This window comes from Chlamydotis macqueenii, chromosome 15 (assembly GCF_036417535.1).
Source record: "Chlamydotis macqueenii isolate bChlMac1 chromosome 15, bChlMac1.mat, whole genome shotgun sequence".
NCBI lineage: Eukaryota > Metazoa > Chordata > Aves > Otidiformes > Otididae > Chlamydotis > Chlamydotis macqueenii.
Window position 1 is genome coordinate 3,150,483 of NC_141570.1, and position 21,194 is coordinate 3,171,676.

At 44.9% G+C, this 21,194-nt stretch overlaps 1 protein-coding gene across 6 annotated transcripts in view; it reads left to right on the forward strand.

The window, feature by feature from the left end:
* TOM1L2 (target of myb1 like 2 membrane trafficking protein) overlaps positions 1 to 21,194 on the forward strand; it is a 54,577-nt gene that overhangs the window by 23,351 nt on the left and 10,032 nt on the right. For 3 of the 6 annotated variants that reach the window (XM_086759324.1, XM_086759325.1, XM_086759328.1), the window contains exons 5-12: positions 3,480 to 3,614; positions 4,550 to 4,708; positions 5,435 to 5,551; positions 8,218 to 8,351; positions 10,786 to 10,834; positions 11,948 to 12,071; positions 13,168 to 13,285; positions 15,212 to 15,287. In XM_086759324.1, coding sequence (XP_086615450.1) covers positions 3,480 to 3,614; positions 4,550 to 4,708; positions 5,435 to 5,551; positions 8,218 to 8,351; positions 10,786 to 10,834; positions 11,948 to 12,071; positions 13,168 to 13,285; positions 15,212 to 15,287 — 912 coding nt within the window. The other 3 variants (XM_086759322.1, XM_086759323.1, XM_086759327.1) reach the window with 2 other exon arrangements.

Genomic DNA, 21,194 nt, shown 5'->3' on the forward strand with positions numbered 1-21,194 from the left:
GTAGTTTTCCAAATATACTTCTGATTTTTGTGGCAAAGCATGCAGTTGTATTTCTACTGGTTTATTTGTTGTTTGGACACACAAATAGGACATCGTTAGAGCATGGCAATGTCAATAAGTGGTTTCTGAATGGGAAATAGGCTGGGTGGGAGAATTAGGTGTGCATTGCATTGGAATCTGTGGGGTCCTTTCATTTCTGGCCTCTGATCTCAAGGCTTTTTTAAAAGAGAGCACAAAATTGATGCAATTATTAAAAGCAATTATTGTGCATCTGACTGAGCCCTTGGGTGTCCGCTTGCTTCGGTGGGAGAGCTGATGTGTGCGGTGACCAGGAGATGAGGTTACAGGCTCTCCCATAAACAGAAACTCTGCTTTTTTCCATACTATTTGCTCTGCCACAGTGTTTCAGAGGATGTTAATTACGCTGGGTCCTGGATTTAAGTGGATTCCCAGTCATCAGTGCAGCTAAGATGGAAGTGTTTGTAACATAACCAAAAAGCTGCAGTTGTTGCCTTAGTGTATTAAACAGAGCTTTATCTGAGCAGACTAAAAGCTTCACTCGAAATGCCTTTTGGTATAAAAAGCCTGAGAGTTACGAAAGTTGCCCGTGGGTGGGTTCTGTTAGTGTCTATTTAGCTGGAGGTGGTAGGGGACTTTGTTTTCCAGATCGCCTGACAAGTTTGCAAAAGTGATTGCAGTCACTCATCTCAGCTGCCCTGTGGACACACACACCCAAAATATCCCGTACGTCGTGACCACTTTGCTCAGCTTAGACTTCGCTCTTTAGAGCTCCCTGCAGTTGGAACTAACTCCGTTCCAGGGGGTAGATCTCTTCTCAGCTCTGCTCCACTAATATTATGTTTATTCCCTTCTGTAGGCTTTTTACAAGTTGATATCAGGGCATTAATAAGAACAGAAATGAGAGGGTTAATAGCACAGACTTGGAAGCATGGAAAAAAGCTGTACAAGCAGCACACGTCCAGCCATACAGCTCTTGTGCTCCTGGGCCTTTCCGTAGAAGGGCAGCTAAAGCTGCCATCCAGTTTCTTATCTAGAGCCTTGACTGTTTTGAGGTGTTGGGCATCTTATGTCTCACTTTCTCAACCTATTTCCCAGTAGGTGAATTAGCGTGTATTACATATTGCTTATCCTTCCTCTTTCCCTTGCTAAAAGGCCTTGGAAATATTCCTTATTCCTGCCTCTGGTAAGAGCTTACGTATCACCTCAGAGTTTATAACCTTGCTGCCCCGTACCCCGAGCACTGTCATCAAAGATGAGGCACGGGGAAACTTTTTTAGTGGCATGGCAAATTCTTTTAACGTGTGTTAAAAAGTGTCCGACACTGGAAAAATTGTCTTGTGATGGTCACTGATTTAGGGGCCAGATTTGCAGTTGTATGTAATTAACCTGTTTGAGCACACTGAGGTGCTAAGTGGAATTTACACAGCAGCATCCTGTGATAGCCCAGCCCAAAGTCTTACATCTGAATTCGATCTCACCTCTGTCATACGCTTGTTTGGACAATGAGCAAGTCTCTTAAGCTCTGGGTGTAGCTGCTTATCCTTAAAGCAGAGCTAATATTACTGCTGCCTAGTTGAATTGTAAGCTGTCTAGGACAGGGATTGTCTTACAGTGTGTGCAGGCAGCACTTAGGACAATAGCACCCAGTCCTGCTCGTGACCTCTGAGAGAGACACTAATGGAGATAATGCTCCCAGCTCGGGTGAAGAAGAATACAAATGGAAGTGTCTCCTTTCTGCAGTTGCGGAAGAGAGGATATATTAAAAAGGTAGAGTGCAAATGAAGTGAATTCACTACAACAAAATCTGTAGGATGCCAGTGCATTAGTACATTCTGCTGGGCAAAGAAGCCTCATTAAAAGTTAGCGGCAGCAACGCGGCATCCTTTTCCCTCCAAGTTCCTTTTGAGTCGTTATTAAATAGAGCAGCCCTTGCCTAGCAGTTTTCACTCGTACTTGCAAATAGAGTTGAAGGGGGTAACATCATTATATAGAAGCGTCATTCAGGTGACTTCTTATGTAAATTGAAAATGCAGAGGAAGTGCGAGGGTAGGGTTACTTGTACAGTCAGTATCTCTGTCCGAATTACAGATGGTTTGGAAGGTCAGTTCCAAGGAAACAGAATGGCTCTTTGCAGTTGGAGCTGTTTTCTCTGGCTCAAACAGGGCTGTTCGGACTTGCACTGCATCCGAACAGTTGATGCAGTTAATTTACTCTTAACAAAGCTGAGAAGCAAACCCAGAATTGTTCGCTTGCAACTGATAATGGATTGTCTCCTGGGCACGTAGGGTAGGAAATGCTCTTTCTTAGAATAAAACAGAATAGGAATGTAAGTTAAATATTAATATTCTTTCTTATCTTGCTTTGTTACTTTGATTTCTCTCCTTCCAAATAGGAAAAGTGGTTAAAAACAGCTTTTAAAGTAAAAATAGTGGAAGAACTAGTGTAAAAGTGATGACTAAATGAATTAAGTTCAGAGCCCACACACGTCTCGCAGTAATTCCGGATCCAGCACACTGATACTCTGCCTCACATATGTGGGGGTTCGTGGGATGCTTCATTTTTAATAGAGTCATAATATTTCAATTTTTCCTTCCCCTAAGTTTTTAATACTTGGCTAATTTCCAGCGAAAGTGAAAGAGGGTAGAAGCTTTCAAGATATTATGCTCCTAGCAGCTTCATGAGTACAAGAGGCTGGCTAGCGAAGAGAAACACTTAGTATTCCCGCTGAAGGAAAAGCTCAAATGTGAATTGAAGTCTTTTGAGACACCAGAGAATTCATGGAGGAGGATATTATGAGTGTTCTGACTGTGGGAAATTCTCCCTTTAAACTTGTTCTTTCTGACACACCAGGGTGTCTAAGTGTTGGATATGCTCTGTGAGAACCCAAGCTTCATTAGTTGTGCTGCTCATGGGACTGCATGTTTCACAATGTAAGAACCTCAGAAATCACCTTTTTTATTTAAGTGTGATTGAAATAAAATACTAAAGAAAACTTGACAGCTGTGTTTTTTTCTCTGGCAACAAATGAGGATGTTTCACAAAGTAAATTGAGATTACCTAAGATTGTTGTATGACTTTATGAATTTTGCTTATATCAATTCAATCTTTCGCACAGTCTTTTTCTGGTGGGTCACTGGCCATAGAAGATGCAAGAAAAGATCAGCGTGCAATCTGCGAAGTAGAGGAGATTGGAAGAGGCTTGCATTTGCATTTACAGAGTTTGATGTCAGGGGCTAGGCATAGCTACGATGCACTGGGTTTCTGTCTATTTTCTATTTGAATAAAATGTGTACATGACTGTCTCAATAATATTTGCAGGATCTTTTAGACCAAGTGTAATGATTGCAGCCCCCCTTTGAAGCTGAAATATGTGAAAGCTTTTGTAGTCAGTATCTGAGGTCAGGGTGGAGCTGGAACTTCATTTGGAAGGTTTATGGATAAACCCTCCTGTTTTCCAGGCTTGGGCTGATGCCTTTCGAAGTAGCCCTGATTTAACTGGAGTGGTGCATATTTATGAAGAACTCAAGAGGAAAGGCATAGAGTTTCCCATGGCAGATCTTGATGCTCTCTCTCCAATACACACACCACAGAGGGTAAGCTGCAGCATTGCAATTCCAGGGGTATTTTCCCAAGATGTCTAAATAGTTGGATAACTGCTCTTCTTTCCCTTCCTGTTTTCCAAATTTGATTCATCTTCTCACTCCTGGAAGGACTTTTTTTAATAGTGAGAGGACGTGTAGGAGAAGCATAATACAGCTGCGTTTGGCAGGCTGGTAAGCTAATGGTGTCTTCCTCCCCTGAGTCAAACATCAGTCTGAGAAAAGCGCTTGGAGGAGGTTTGTACGCTTGTCTTGTGCCACAAAACCACCGGACAAATGCAACTCATTTGTTCAGAGAGAGTCCAGCAGGATATATAATTGAGTTTTACTTCTTCTGCTCAAAAATATGGTTGTTCTGTTGGTGATAACCCTGAACCAGGGCCTGCCTGTCTTTTAAAGGTGTGCAGAGTCCAAATCTCTCACTGATCTTTATGCTCTGAAAAGATGACAGAACTGCTGCTAGGAAGTAACTTAATGATCACAGATGTTATGATTATTCACTCTGAAAACTGAAGTTAATGAATCTTTGAAGTGGTAAATGCAAGTGATCAAGGACTGAAAGATCACAATTCTTGTGTCAAGATTAATTAAGTTCAGTATCTATGTATCACATCATTTTTGTAAGCCTGCAAATTAATTCCTAGTTTAAAATGATTTATAATTATTTATCTTTGGCTTTGGCTTCTCAGTTTTCTTGTAAACGTAAATTGCCTTAAATGCATGTGGGTTGGGCCAAAAGGTGTGGGCATGCATTTTTGTTGTGGCTGTCTGTTTATGGGCTGGCCTGCCGTTCTGTTCTCGTGACGGCGCTGACCTTTTCCACAAGGTGCAATTACGTTCTATATTTGAGCGTATTTGGCCTGAGGTTGCTGACAAAGCAAGTGCTGTCACAATTCAGCTTTTGAACTCCTGTCTTTCTGATGTGGCAGAGTGTTCCTGAAGTGGATCCTGCAGCAAATATGCACAATTCACAGTCTCAGCAAAGGATGAGCACCAGTTCTTATTCTTCGTCTTCTCCAACGGCGTATTCTGCTCCTCAGGCGCCAGCTCTGAATGTGACTGGTCCCATCACTGCTAATTCTGAACAGGTATTGGGATGATGATTCTTTTGAGTGAGACTCTTTCAACAGATGAAGTTAGAAACCGGTTTGCAGAAGAACTTTCATTTTAACGCTTTTGACTTTGCCTCCTAGGTCTTTCCTCCTATTATACTGTGAAATCTAGGCTTTCAATTTGTGTGTGTGGCCTCCTAATGGCAGCAGTGACGAAACCTCACAATCTGATATACCTGTCCACTCAGCGGCTGTGCAGTAGATTAGCAGTCACCCCCGCCTCCTTTAAAGGCACAGAATGTCTTGCAGATGGAGGGAGTTACAGCTGCCTCCATAAGACCCTTGCAAATGCCCTAATGTAGCATCTTCTTTTCTCTCTGCAAGAATAGCTTCAGAGCCAAAGATCCTGCTAGAATTTGTACGTCTTTCCCCACACTTGAGTGAGGCACGCAAGGTGTATCGCAGCCGAGGTCTGGTTTTAGCTGCTGTTTTCAGTTTCTTCCCTTCCATACAAGCATAGCACATCTGGGTTTGTGATGATAGTGAGTGATCCTATAAAGTTCTTTTCTTTTTCTGTTGCTTTTCTAAAATTCTTTCCTGGGTAAACTTTTTATCTTTGTCTTTTTTTTCACTGCTAGAATGTGTGGAGCCTCAGATATCAAGTCAGACATAACAAGAAGTATCAGAATGTCAGTTCTTGAAAATGATCTGCTTAAACCAAAAGATTATGCAGTATTTTTCTGTTCTTCTACCGCAATTTAGATTGCCCGGTTACGCAGTGAACTGGACATTGTTCGTGGGAATACGAAAGTGATGTCTGAAATGCTGACAGAAATGGTACCTGGACAAGAGGATTCCTCAGACCTTGAGTTACTCCAGGTAACAGTTTCCTAGCAAATATGATTCTGATCCTTTCAGTGCTTGAGTTTCTCTGAAGGGTGTGGTTTTTCTTGTAGTTCACTTCACAGCCTTGGTTTGCTTGGTTTACATGATGAATGTGGGCTGTGCTTGACCCTGGTTAGTCTCATCACTTGATGTTCTTAATTTGTTAAAGCTTCCAGTGACAAGGATTTCCCAGCTTCCCTTGAAACTTGTTCCAGTGCTTTCTTCTCCATGTAGCTAGAAGTTTTTCCCAGTATTGAATATAAGGTCTCCTTTACCACAAAGCAGCTTAGAATTTCCGTAGGCTCTGTAAGCCCTGAGCATTTCTGCTTGTTTTACATCCTCCATCATCACTCGTACAGTGTCAAAACATTCCCAGTCACTACACAGGGAAAAAAAAACACTCCATGTTTCCAACTGGATGAAACATTGCCAGGGGTCTGTGGATCCTCTGCCACTTGAAATCTTACATGTGAATGAACTGTCTTTCCAGAAGATGTGCTGTAGCTTCTGCTGGAGGTAGTGGCTTAAGGGAGACAGTCAGGTGAAGTTTCATGCTGTCCAGAGGGTTAGACTGGGTAACCAGAAGGGATTTCTTTGCTGGAAAGTCTCAATCTAGTGCAGCTTTATTATCCCAAGAGGGAAAACAGTGTAAGTTGAGCTCATGTTTCAGGCTTCATGCATGTTTCCCCAGGCCAGTGGTAGCAGGGCGGCCTTTAGGCTGAGGAAAGTAATACCACATGCAACACAGATGAGGAATACTGTGATCTAGCATTCCAGTTGCTGCCCTTAACATGGTATTTGTGTTTTTGTAGCTTCAGAAATAGGCTTCTGTTTTGATCCTACAGCAGGGAGGATGGGCTCCCACAGCAGCACATTTGGAGGAAGGCAAGGAATCGCTCTCTGTGATACATCAGAGTTTGAAATCCATCCAAAAACTGGTCCCTCCCATGCAGCGATATTGTGTGTTTGTCTCCGAGCCATCATGGCAGCTGATGAGAGGCTTTGCAATAAAGCGCCTTTCAGTTACTGCCCGTTTGGGTCTGACTGCTCAAAACAAAAGAAGCTTCCAGGAAACCACAACGGACCAAACCAGCATAGAACAGTTTGCTTACATTCAGAAACAACTCCTAACATCTTGACAGTGTAACCTTACAGCGTAGCTTTAAGGTGAAAGAACTTGATCATAAAATGGAGTGACAGCAACGATTCTTTATTCCAGCTGGTTCCCTTCTTTGACTGGTGTATCCTAAATCTGAATCACAGGGCTCGGGAGAACCTGGTTTTGATCACAAAGGACGGTTAGTCTTTTGAAAGCTGTGAGCCGGGTGCTGCATGCAAGGACTCCTTGCTTTGAGGTTTATATAGCCCTCCTCCTTAAATAATTCCTGACATTTTCTCCAACAATCAAATGTAAACAGGTTGCTAGAGAGCCAGCTCTGAGCAGAATAGATAGGTACTGTCAGCCCTCTCGGAAAGGCAGCAAACAAACCTCTGAAATGTCACAATCTGCTTCTAAAGTGATGGGATCAAAACTGACATTGGAGAACACATTCCTCAAGCTGTTAAGGCAGCTGGATTGCACTAGGTGAAATTTATCCAGAGCTTAGGATGTCAGACCAAGCAAGGAAAACAAACACATTTTTGCTTTCATCCCGAAGGTTGTGTACCAACAAGTCATCCTTGTTTAGTGCTGAATTTTTGCTCTAAAGTGGAGCTGGGAGGGGTTGAAGATGACAGAGGGACATGCTTTAGTTGAAATGTCAGTGCTTATTGAAGTAAAACCGTGGACCTAATCAGTGGCGCCATGCCATGTGTCACGTTTCTTCTTGTAGTTCCTCCTCAACATACCGGTTTTGACCTTTGGTCTTGAGTCCTTACAGGAGTGAAGAATTCTGCTAAGTAATTGGCGATGGAAGAGATGTCCCGGAAGCACGAGAACTCCTCGTTTAGGCAAACTCAAACCTAGATTTCTTGGCATGAGAGACTTCTAAAATAAATGCCCTTACCCTATATTCTTTAAAATTTTCTTCTGAAACTCCCCACTGCCTTTTTGCAGTCTCTTGTCTGTGGACTTGCTCAGTTAAGGGAACATTTCTGTCTATAGTTCAGCGCTGATGTGTGTGGAGTGCTCGTCTTTTCATGCTCCTTGTTTTGTGTTCACCGTCATGTTCTCAGTAGTTGGTAAGTTCTGTGTCCCCAACGCTTCCCTTCCTGGCACACACTTAGCTACTTGTGGTAGCCCTGATGAACGTTTTTCCCAACTTGTTCCACCAAGTGCATCTTTTAGTTTTTAAGGATGATATTGCCAAAAAGAGCAGATTGAGTTTTCCTTGAAAGTTCTCTTCTGGAAAGCTGTTGTATTAACATGTTTTATTCTTAAAACAGATCACTAAAATACAGATACTTATTTTCTGAAGTGCTCAGAGTTAAAGAAGAATCAGGATGTTGAATTGTAAATAGGCTCTCAAGGTTTTATGCCATCATTTCTTGAAGGGCATGTTTGATTAGATGTGCTTTTGGGTGACATTTAATCATGCAAAAATAGACTTGTCTTAGTGTTTCTCAGCTGGGCGATATGTTTGGCTGTGAACAGAGCTCAACGAAATCTACTTATTGCTAGCTGCTTATCAGAATGTGTGTGCACAATGCATTCCTCCTAGGAACTGAACCGAACCTGTAGAGCCATGCAGCAGAGAATTGTGGAGCTTATCTCACGAGTGTCCAATGAAGAAGTCACAGAGGAATTGCTGCATGTGAATGACGATTTAAATAACGTCTTCCTCCGATATGAAAGGTGGGGCACCTTTTCCATCAACTATTTACATTGTTCTGGGTTTTCACTTAAGTGTAAAATAGGTCAGTTGACAAGAGTTGGCCATCTGGGCCACTGGTCCAACACAACAAAATGCAGAAAACCAAACCACAGAAAGCATTTACAAAGTCTTTTTGTGGTAACGTTCCCGTTTCCATTGTTTCCTTTAATACTATGATTTTTTTTTTATTTTTTTTTTTGTGCTAGCCATTAAATTTTTATGGACCATATCTCTAAAACGCAAAACTCTCTGAACTAGCAGAGACTTGAGTCTGCGAGTGCCCGTTGTGCGGTGCCCTACAGATGTAGGGACTTGGGACCAAAACCAGCGTGGCCGCGATCGCTAGCTCCGCTCACTAGGCTGGGCTCTGCACAAATGCTTGTGCTGCTTCCTGGCTTAGGGAGGCTCCCGCGAGCTCTCTGTCTTCTGATCTCTGAGCTTTCTGGTTCCAGTACTGGTGCAAGGGGAGCTGGCTGAGGTGGGCGTGACCTTCATGCACAAGGGGTTTTTTTTTTAAGTAACACTTAAATTCTTGGGGAAAAAAAAAAAAATCTGTCTTGCGCAGAGCTGAGGTTTTGAAGAGTTGGTCTGCGGGAATCATCCCCAGGGGCGGGACTTGGGTCGGAGGACTTTCGACGTGTTAGACAAAGGCGCTGTCAGCCACATCTGCTGCAGCAGGCGACACGTGATCCGGCAGTCTTGGGAAAGTTTAATCTTCCCCTTAATGACAGGCCTGGGGAGTGAGGCACTAAAGAGTACCCTTTGTTCCTTGCTCTTAGCACAGGGCTTTGTTTCTCAAGCCTTTAAAAATAAATTAGACTCTAGATCTGTGAATCTGTGCTGTCACGGCAAAGGCTGGAAAGAAAACTCAGTGGCCTTGATTTTTGTCTTTGATTTAGTCGTTCAGAGGAGATTGGGGCAAACTTTGAAACAAATGCTGGCTTTTTATGTGATACGGAATGCGTTTCATGCACGAGCATGATTCTACAAGTGGCAGAGTGTAACTGTCACTAAGGCTTAGGCTGGTCACCCTTAATATTTTTCCTATTTTCCCCCATCTGCGACTTTGCTGGCTGTAGCTAATGTATTTGTAGTCATTATACACAGAAAGGCGAGCTGAGTGATGTTAGCAAGCTATTTGTGGTAGAATAGCTGCGCTGCTCTCAGCATTCCAATAAATTCCAGTTCCTCCTCTGCTATTCCAAAAGCTCCACGTTCATCGCGCTGATTGCTAGCACGGGTACCGAGCTCTGTCAGCGACTCAAGCAGGAGCTCTGGCCTTCGCTGCGAAGCTTTGGATGTAAACGAATGTGTGGTTCGTAAGCCTTTTGCTGAGAGATATGTGGTGGGAGGTGTTGTAGGTTTCCAGCTAAAGGAGCTGGATTTCCAGTAATAGTAGACACCCACGGTTGCCTAAAATTGAAATTTGGGCCTGAATTTGGTTTTGCTGCCTTTTAAGTGTGTGTTTTCCTCTGTTACATTAAGAAAACATTTTTGTTTGCTTGAGATTCCCTGTTGCGTTTTGTCCATCTGGGAGAAAACCCACAGGATTCTGTGAATATTATGGGGCTTTTTTTCTGAAAATAGAGGTTACTTATTTAAATGAGGAAAAATTCTAACCTCAGAGAAATCGTGGTGCTTTTGCTGTAAAGAAGGAGAACGGACTGCCCTCAAACAGCGAGGAGGTAGTTCCACTTGCTTTTTTCAGTTCGTGAAAGCTGGATTTACGTTTGTGGCCCGAGATGCACAGCTGGTTGGGGAAGGAGCAGAGAAGAGACCAGACCTTGAGTAGCCAGACTTCTTCCCCTAAAAAGTATGAGGATTTTTATCCAGCATCGTTACTTTTCATTCTTGGAAAATACCAACCTATTTGAACATAGACTCTGACAACCTTTGAGCTGACCTAGAATGTTTTAAGTAATGAATCTGCTAATTGTTGTTTCTCTCTCCGTGTGCTGCCCGGGTAGGGCTGTGCTACCATGCATGTGGCTCCTGATTTACATCTATTGCAGCAAGAGGGAGCTGTTAAGTGGGAGTAAGAGTTGCTGCGGTGCTCAGCTTATTTAGCTGGGAGCGTCAATCTTGCTGCAGTTCCTCCTGTGCCTTGGCTAACAGAATAGTCTACCACAAACCCCTTAATGGGGGAAAAAAAAAAAAAGACAAACCCTACAGTGTTCTTCAGGCTTGTCAGTGCTGCAAGATCAGATTAGTTAACTTAATATTGCCAAGAATGCAGCTTCTGTAATTGTCTTCCTTTTGTCCTGGCTTGGAGGAAAAGCTTTCAGGGTTCCCTCTTGAGCCGACAAAAGCTAAGTTCAGTGGCAAGCATGTCATGGCTGTGTTATAAACTCATGGTTTTCATTGTTGGTGGCTTTGATCGCCCATGTTGGGTTTTTGTTTTTTTTTTCTAAACAGATTCGAACGATACAGATCGGGACGTTCAACACAAAATGCCAGCAATGGAGTAAGTACCTCACGCTGTTTCTTCTGTCAGCAGCGGCACCGTACCAGCCGTGCTGAAATCACTGAATCAAGTGTCAGACTTGTCTGCCCAGCCCTGCGTCCTGCCTGCCGTGGCTGATAGGGGATGCCACAAAAAGAGCGTAAGAATGTGGCAAACCTCCAGTGAAAACTTTTAGCTCAGGGAGACACTACACTAAAACATCTCTGTGCGTACAATCCCTGATGGAGTTTCTTTCCTCTATTAACTTTTTTGATCGCTTTTGAGTATATGTGGACTTTAGGCATTCACAGTGTCTTTAAGCAGTGAGTTCCACAGTTTCACTACACATTTTTACATTTGTATGTTGATGTATTAAAAAAACTACTTATTTTGTTTACATTTGATCAAGTCGCTTAATGATTTTTATTTGCTCCACCTAATTCTTCACTGTGTCTTACAATACAGCTGTTCAGGTTTTCTTCATGCCACTCGTAATTTTACGAACCTCTCTCACCTTCTTTTTCAGCAGCCCCTTTCCAAGCTGAAGAGTTACAGTTCTAATTATTCTTTCAATGAAAACTATTTTATAATTTTACAGTATTCAAGATCTGAGCTCATGATGGATTCATACATGGCACTATTACATTTTCTATTTCGCATTCTTCTGACAATTTCCTCTATTCACTTTACCTGTTTGATCGCCGCTCCTGCTGCAGTGTGATGCAAACACATTCGGCACAGGCTCTGCGTTGTAACTTCAGTCACAACAAAGTGTGCTTCTGAAAACAGTTTATGCCAAATGTGGAAAACGGTAGCAAATTTGGTTTGACTTAGATCTGGCATTAGCCTGGTGCTACAAGAAGTGGAGAACACAGACACATTAGCTAAATCTGAAGAGATATAGATGACCTCCAGGAGAGTTTCCTGCCATGCTGAGCCATTAAACTGAGTTTTTTTGGTGGCTGAACCATTTTATTCTGCCCTCATCACCATAGTATCCAAGAGACAGTCCATTTGGCAGAATGTAAGAGAGGACTTTTTAGGAAGCGCCCATTATTTTTTGGTGTTTAATGTTGCACTGCAAGAAGAAATCTCTGGCATGTGTAACTTGCTGTATTTCTTGTGTCCCAACAGGTACTGAACGAGGTGACAGAAGATAACTTAATAGATTTGGGTCCTGGCTCTCCAGCTGTAGTGAGCCCAATGGTTGGAAACTCAGCACCCCCGTCTTCGCTTTCTTCACAGCTTGCAGGGCTTGGTGAGTACCTGATCTAAATAGTGCTGGTGAGCACGAGGCTGCAACACGTGGACTTTTTCAAACCTAACCAGCCTGTGGGTCTCGAACAGCATGCAGGGGCTGCTAGGCGATCCAGGTGTGAGATTGTGGGAGCAAGTCTGAACGGCTGCTGAGGTCCCTGTGACCACCCTGAACACCCAGTACAAGCCCGTATCGCAGTAAGCTGTTGAGGTTTCCAGGGAGCTGTTTTTCACTTGTGGGTCAGGGAGCTTCTGCTCCCTTTGGCTCGCTACTACCCGATTAATGCCGCTATGTAGCATTCAGAAGGTTTGAGTACGTGGCTTACAGGATTAGGAAGGCTTCCCCACTCCCCTGCAGTTAGTTATCTGTAACTGGGAACCAAGCTGTCACAAAGGGAGAGATTTATTAATTAAAGGGGAGACTGAAGGACAGCCTACAAGGTTCTTGTTCATGGTAAAACTTGTACTACTACTTTTATTTCTGCTTAGGTATAGCTCTCCGTGAAATCAATCTGGTGAATGTTCTTGATTCTCCTTCTACCAATAATATTTGAAATCCTTGGATGAAAGGTTTTATTAAACTGTTAGATGTTTTACATTAAATCAAACCAAAGATTGTTTGATAGGATCACTTGATTTGACTGAAGGTCCTCCACCTCTTTCAGCACTGGACCAATATCGTGTCACTTGATTTGAAACTGTTGGTTTCACAGTCAATAGCTGAGAGACAACGTTGTGGAGAAGACTAATATCTCCACATTTTTTGACCATGTTAGTGAATACTAAATACCTCAGGATGAGATTGGCAGCGGGTGCACACCGGTTCCCAAATGCTGGCTTCTCGATGAGGAATACTTACTGTGTGGTATAAGGAAAAATAAGACAGTCTCTAAATTTATCCTTTAATAAATGAGTGATTAGCAGCCTCCAGCCTCTTCTGGACAGAATTGTACCCAGTGCTGCAACTGTTAACTACGTGGTATCTATAGCTGTCCTGTGTTGTTAATGACATCCTCTGTAACCTACATAGCCGTGGCTGTGCTGCTTGCGTATGATTTGCTATTTCACTGGTTCACTTTTTTTGCCTCTGGTTGCAGACTTGGGTACGAACAGCGTGAGTGGCACACTCAGCTCTCTACAACACTGTAATCCTCGTGACGACTTCGACATGTTTGCACAGACAAGAGGCAGTTCCTTGGCTGAGCAGCGAAAGAAGTATGTTGGAGTTTGTCTTTAGCGCTGTTTGAGTCGCAGCAATGCTGTATTCTAAGGGTATAAATCTGAAGCTTCTTGACATAATTCCAGGCTAAAAAAGTAGTTTTGGTGTATGTTTTTGTGCTTTTAATCCAGTCCCTGTCCTGTCGGTCATTATTAGCATGAGCAAATGGAGAAGTTCCTGCTGCTGGGCAGAGCAGACTGGCTGAGTAATGTTTTTTGGCTGTCTTAGTTAATGAGTTCACTGGAAAGTTAAAAATGAACTTGCCTTTACTTCTGTAGGTGCTTCCTATCGTAAAGGCTTGTCATCCCATCCACCTGGCCAGTGCCTGAGATAGAGGACCGTAAGGGTCCTTCACCTGAAGGTCATGGGTATGCTTTGGTGACTGAATTACTTTCACTGAGGCTTGGAAACAGAATTAGTATCCAGTTAAACTCTCCCTTTGGCCCAGCAGTCAGGCTCTCGCAGGCTGTCAAGGCAGTGTAGCTTGTCCAGCTGCCGTGCTATCCCTAATTTGTTTATACACATAGGGCTTGCATCTCTAGAGCTGCAAACCTGGCACTTTCAAGGGCATTTAACAGGTCAAATTATTTTAATGTAAAATAAATCTATGCACTTATTAAGAAATCCTTGATCCCTGCCAAGTGAGATTCAGTAAAAGACACACTCAGGTATTTTTCTTTCATATATTATTTCTTGCCTCCTTCTGGTTTCAAATTATAGAGGATATAGTGGCTACTAGCAGTCAAAACCTCATCAATATCGTGTCTCAAACTAAAAAGTGTTGTTGAATAATTTAGCTCAGACCTTAGCAAATTATCAGAAACTTACCAGCTCTGGAAAACTTGAGCCAGCAAATTTATTAGGATATTTTATTTGCAGTTATCAGTGTAGCTACTGGTACTCAGCTGTAGTATCAGTGTTGAGAAGACGTGCTGTACCGTAGAGGCATACGTTACCACTGGAGATTTCAAGCTGAGAGCCCTAAAGTGTAGTCAGGAAGGAGATGCATTGCAGAGAGATCTACTGGAGGTCCCTCTGTCTCTTGTGCTAAATGAAGCATGAAACTAGTCTTCCTGCACTGCACCTCTATCTCCTGCAAGCTAATGGAACAAGGAGCACGTATCAGTCCGTGATTTCACAAGGGAGGATTGCTGTATCTTCCTCAGGGTGTTCGCTGTATAAGTGGAGCAGCAGCAAGGCAGTAAAGATGTGAGCGCGGCTTGCCATGGTGTGTATGTGAGAGCCTCTGGGTGCTGTGCTCAGAGCTTGGGAGAAGCCGGCACGCTGAAGGAGAAAGGGCTCCTCCTGCCCAGACACACGCCTCCTCCCGGGGGCTGATTTAGGGGCAGATGTTGGCATCTGCTCCAGCTCATGGTTCACCACTGTGCTCTGAAAAATTATACTACTGCCTCTGTCATCTGGCTGCTACATGTCCCTTTTGCATAGCAATTTAAGAAGCTGTTTTCAAACCCAGCCTCTGTCTATAGTGCATTTCTAGAGTTGCTTGGTTGTGTTCCACCTGTCTTTGAGTCTCCCGCTGCCTCCTCCCGTGCACACATCAAGATCAGGCTTCCAAATGTCATCTCCAGAGCTTTGCAAAGTGCAGTCTGTAATCAGGCCTCTTTGCAGAGGCCCCTGCCTTAGCTCTTGGCCGCGCTTATGGTCCCTCATAACCTATTTGCCTACCCTTCGTTAATGCCAGTCCTACTCTTTTTGCTTCAGCGTGCTTACTGAAACTGATGGACGGTCTTTACGCAGAGCACACTCCTCTTCTTGGAAGGCACTTAGTACGCTTGAAGTCTTGTTAAGAAAAAAAATTGTGCTTTCTGATTTCCAGGGGAGTAAATCAGAGTAGCAAGTGTGTTCTGTATGGGTGACTGCTGGACTTCCTTCTAGTTCTGTGGTTTGTTCCTTTCTTTCAGCGTGACGTATGAGGATCCACAGGCCGTCAAGGGACTAGCATCTGCCCTGGATGTTCGAAAACAGAACACAGGAGGGGTAGGTCGTTGCTCTGTGTTTTGTTATCTGAAGCCGGGTGTGGAATCCAAGCTGTAGACAGCTGCTTTGACCAGGAATTCTCATTCTGTATTCCAGTGACATGCTAGTACTGGCTGTTTTGAAATTGATATCTAGGAGCAAGTACTTGCTCAGTAATGATCTCTAAAGAGCTGCTACTTAGCACACCAGCCTAAAAATCATAGTGGGTAATTTCTCCTGTATTCTTGCAGCTTGCCTGAGGGGTCCAGCTCTTTGACTGGAATCACTGCTGAAAAGAATAAGTAGGGGACATCCTGTGAACGCTGGTGTGCTTTTGTTTGGTTTGGTTTTACTTACGAAAGTTGATGCAGTCTTAATCTGTTAGCATTTGCTCTAAGTGCCTGCATACACGAGAAAGCTACAGGGGGAGAAATTATGTAGGCTTTTAATGCTTCATATGCCTTGCCATAACTGCCCTTGCATGTAGCTTGCCCGTCTGTCCCGGGACAGGCTTCTGCTATCTTCTGTGGGCAGCAGAGGCCCACACGCTGTCACCTCACAGCAGCTGGAACTGGAAACGTGTTTGAGAGAGCGAGCTCCGCCAGCTTTGTCTGCACACCTTGGTGAAGGCAGAAGTGAAAAGAGCTCTCAGATCGTCCCTCAGCCCCTTTCTACCACCCTGCTTTTTAAAACTGTCCTGCTCTTTTGCACTGAGCTGTGTGTTAAGTTTTTAGATGACGGAGCAAGCTCAGAGCCCTTTCCCACTCCAATTTTGGGTGTGCTGACCACTAGGGAGCACGGCAGAGCCAGCGTAGCATGGGAGAGCCAGTGCCGCACGCACACCCTGTCCCTCCATGGAGAATTGCCTCCCCATGCTTGGCTGATCCCGCCGTGGTTCTTTCAGAAGTTGAAATGGGAGCGCTGAGGGCAGCTGGCGTGCCCAGCAGCTTGTGCTCTGAGCCAGGGAGAATTTGCGCGGGGAGCCAGCTGGGGTCAGATCACAGCTGCCTGCCTGCCTGGGCCACAGTTCAGTGGTAGCAGGGCTGCAGCAATGATTTCTGATGGAGCATTCCCCCACCCCACAAATCTGTCCGCTCGTTCCTGTCCCTGTCCTCCTGCAGAAAGGGTAATTTATAACCCAGGTCAGCCCCGTGACCAGTTTCAAGCTCGGCCCTGCAAAAACTCACACCAGCAGTACTGAGGGAAAAGGGGGAGGCATGGGGAGGCAGAGGCATATTAAGGGAGGTGAAAGAGGAATTCCTGAAGCCACTGTGACAACCCGAGCCCCCGCTATCACTGAGCTGTGTTATCGGCAGGACCTGGGAAAGGATTTGAGACTCTGCTCTTTGTTCCTGGCTAACCAAACACAAGGGGCTTGCATTTAGCTACTGGTCAAGGGGGCTGTATTCCCCTGGTGACCACGGGGTCATGTTCTTATTTATTAACACTTTTGTTCTCAGCCGGTTCTGCTTGAGGCACCAACGCGACGTGTCATTCACACCAGCGTGGCTGCTGCTCTCTCCGAAGTGGTGTCGGTTCAAAGGGCTGTGTCTAAGCTAACGGTCAGAGTTTTTTTGGGGCAAACACTTTATGGGTTGTGGAACTTTGGGCTCCGAGATGTTGTAGAGACTTTCAGCCTCTTTTCAAAGGTCCCGATGACTGTATCATGTAATCGGAATAGCTTGCTTTGAAATGCAGTCTTCCACTAATTGGTAAACACTGCTTTTTGTCAAGTGTTGTGAGGCTTGTGGGTGTCTCTTCTTAAAGGAAATAAAAATTAAACTCTCCTAAAGCTACCAGCCCCAGCATGTGTAGGAAAAAACTGGCAGTGCTCAGTAAATGAAAGACACGCGTTAATTTGGGTAGAGAGCTAATTTAAGAACAGCTCTAGGGAGGAGCCAAAAGCTTCGCAGCGCATTCTTCACACACGTCTTGTTCCAGCACAGTTGTCCAGTGGTAAAATTCAGCACATCCGACGTTTCTAATGTAGTCATTCTCAGAACGGTCTGTAGAGAGATGGCTAGTCACGTGGCATTAGCTGTCTTTTAATATGATTTAGCAGCTGGAAACAAGACGAGCTAAAAATACACTGTTTTCTTAATATTGCTTTTCCATGTTGGGAATTGCTTTTGTTGCCACAGAGTTGTTGCGTGATCACAACCGGGAGGAGAGGTGTCCAAGAAACAATTCTCTAGTGTTACACGGATAGTAGATGAAGTTGGAGTGATTTCCCCTTTTTTTTATTCTCGGCACAAGTACTGAAATGAGACATAAAAGATTACAGCTGCTTCTCCATTATCTGTGGCAATGGGGACAGGAGAGGTATCCCGCGGATACGGGTATCTGGATGGAGGTACATAAATACCCCCAGTGCCTCTCTGCTGAGCTAGCCCAGTTCTGGCAGGGCCAGTGGGCTGGAACCGCTGCGCTCTGCCGGTCCCGGACAAGCCCTTCCAGAGCTGGAAGTGCCTCTGCACCCAAGCCCTGGCTCAGGGATGAGATGCTGAAGGACAAGAAGCCATCTTGAGAGTCTTTGTGTTGCTGTGCCCCGCAGTCTGCAACCTGCTCAGAGCAGCTGGATGCATCAGCGGTCCTTTTAACCTCCACCGCTCCTCGAGAGGGGCAGTTTGAAAGACTGCCAGAGCACTGCAGCACATTGCGATTTCTCCCCCTCCTGCTCAAGGCCATCACTAGAGTTGCCGTACTGTTAGCGTTTGGGGCAGAGTCCGGCTGCTGAGATCAAGGAGCTGAGTAGGGTGTGCTGCAACTCACTGCTTCATAAACAAGGGGAACTCCACGGTGCGTAATGCTAGTGTTTCCAGTAAAGCCTGACTGGCTTTAGCAGGTTGTATAGCCTGCACCTTTTCTTCTTCTAAGAAGATGACAGACATCAGCCTCACTACTCGTCAGTGATTTTTATTTTTTAATATCAGCGTGGAGGAAGTGCTAAAATTCTGTGAACTGTCTGTAGAAAGTGCAGAGGGGTGAGGTCTGTCACTCCACGGACAGGGCTGACAGGCAGTGGAGGGGGATGCAGCTGCTGCCAGAAGCTACCGTAGGCAGCTCTCTGTGTGTGTATGTATGTGAAGTTTGTAACTTGCTGCTGTTATATTGCTTTATCACGGGTTGTTGCTGTGGTTTCTCTCTTTATGGACCTTTCTGTTCTCAACACAGAGGAGAGGTAAAGGTGGGAACTCAGACATGGAGCCCATAGACAAGTGGCTAATTACACAAGGAATGGTGAGGACTTCACCAGTGAAGCGATTCCTACTGCCCACCCCGGTCCCTTTGCCTAGAATAACCATCCTTCATTCACCTCTCGTCCTGCCCTACTCAACCACTTGAAATCAGACAGTACAAGGAGTTTATTTCCCACTTACATCATTACCTGGGGCCAAGGGAAAGATTTGCACCAATTTCTGGTTTATTCAGCTCAAAGACCTGTAACCAACTGAATCACTTGTAGGATCCCCCATCACCTTCCGAAAAGACCTGGGGATCCAACTGGTTCCTTATACTGTCTTGATTTATTTATGCAGTATCCACTTTTCGAGGGATAAACACAAGTCTCATGGATCTTGTTCGTAAAGAGGACACTTCCCACGTGTCTTTAAAGCAGACACTTCTGGTAGTGCTTAACTTTGTGGTCTGGAATAAACACATGGAAGTTGTAGGATCCTATCTAATTGAACTGAGCAATGTAGGGATAGTTCTTTTTGAAAGGAAGGGAACGGGAGAACCGCTACCCAGATTGGCATCTTCCACCCCACTGGCATTAGGATTCAGACTCCAAAAGGCGCAGTAGTGTTTCTGACTTTAAGGATTTAATTCCCGTGTCTAGTGATGCCGGTGCTCTGATAAAATCAAGCTTCTGAAGATCTCGGAATCTGTGCACGTTTTGACCTTGTTTGAAGTTGTCCTTTATCAACATGCTTGCAGAGAGAAGTTCAAAAACCTACTTTGAGTGCAGAAGTCAGAAGTAGGTAAAAAATAGCCTCAGCTGTGCCTTAAAGCCAAGTTCTAAGACCAATTCTGTATTTTTGGACGATGTAATCCATCACTTTAAGTGTTTAAAATTAGTAGCAATAATGTGAGCTGGCTGTACAAGGTCCCTGTGAGACAGTCCTGGCTGCAGCTGAGTCAGAAAGATGCAGTGCACAATTCCCTTTGGGCTGGAGCGCGGGGCTGGGCATCAGGAAGCCCAAGGAGCAGGAATTCCTGACTGCAGGAAGAGCCCTGAATGGCCCCCAGACTGAGCTGCCCAGTGCTTGAAAAAAGAAACAGCCCGGAGAGCTTAAGGCTGAGAAAGTCCAGGGTGTGCGATATCAAGGTGCACCAACTCTGTGAAACACTTCACATTTATTCTTCTAGATTTGGGGCTGATCTAGATTATTTCTGAGGGCCAGCTTGTGAATTTGTCAGAGGTTTGTGTGGCTGGTGCGTGCACAGTGATTGCACCCGTGCATGCAAGAAAGATGGGGAGAGACTGTTCAGTAGGGCCTGTTGTGACAGGACTAGGGGCAATGGTTTTAAAACAGAGGCAGGTAGATTTAGATCGGATATTAGGAAAAAAATTTTTACAATGCGAGTTGTAGAACACTGGCCCAGGTTGCCCAGAGAGGCGGTGGATGCCCCATCCCTGGAAACATTCCAGGCCAGGTTGGCCGGGGCTCTGAGCAACCTGATCTGGTTGGAGATGTCCCTGCTCCTGGCAGGGGGGTTGGACTGGATGGCCTTTGAAGGTCCCTTCCCACCCAAACCCTTCTGTGATTCCATATCCGGTCGTATCTGCCTGCCCCTGCAAGCACCCAGCAGCAGTTCTGTCCCTGCCAGCCCGCGTGGGTAAGCCCAGCTGTGGGTAGCTGTCCTCGGGAGCCAGAGTTTAATTGCAGCGCTTGTCAGAGACCCGCTGCTCGTAACACGAGAGTGAAAAGCCATCAAGTGAGCAGCGCTTGCTTTGCCTCTGATACTGCTGACTGTGGTTCACAAGAGGCTCTTGCTGTTCGGTGGCTGTGTTGCAGCCGGGGATGTGCTATGCCGCTGTTAGATGTTCATCCATAATGAATAATCCAGTGATTGAGTTAGTTCCTCTTCTTTGCCTTTCCACTGTTTACAAGAGCAGGGAAGCATGAAATCGGCACCCCTGCTGTTCGCACCGCTCACACCACTGCTTTATTAAAAAAACAAACACGATATTCGTTCGTTGGCTTGTGGTTATTCAGTCTGGAAAAAGGATACTGCAGCATTCATGGCGGCATATGGATTTGGGGAGGGAAGGGGGTCTGGCTGTCCGGCCAGTCGCTGCTCTTACAAGCCTGTCACCTTGTTTGTATGCTAAATACGAGAGAGAAATGCCTAAAATAAAACTAAACTAATCATTAACTCCGTTCCTCTCTTAACTGGCTGTAGTTCTTAACCGTATCTATTAATACGACTTTGTAGCATTTGCAATACCAGTGGAATAACGAGCACCCCAGGTATGAACTTGATGTGCACGTTCTGTGGTACCTTTCTGTGCTTTTGAGATGAGGGGGAAAAGAGAGGTGAGGTGACATTGCCATTACCTGTGCCTGTACAACGCTGAGACCACTGAAAGGCTATTGTCCACCTGCCAGAGTGGTCCTCACATCCCTCGCGACCTGACGCTGTTCTTTCCAAACCGTGATACGTTTAAGCTTGGGGTTGGGCGCTTCCCACTCCATTTCTGTGCATCCCAGTACTCTCCCAATGAATTTGGCAGTGGTGTTTCTGTTTCAGCTGAATCCACAGCTCAGTTCTGCTGGCAAAGTGGTGTCAGGACCGTGGAAACACAAACCACACCCTTATCCATTCCAGCTATGCCTACAAAATTAATGTAGACAAAATGATACCTGCAGAAAATGTTCCAGGTCCAAACAGGACTTAGGAATTTTAGCTGAGCTGTTCCCG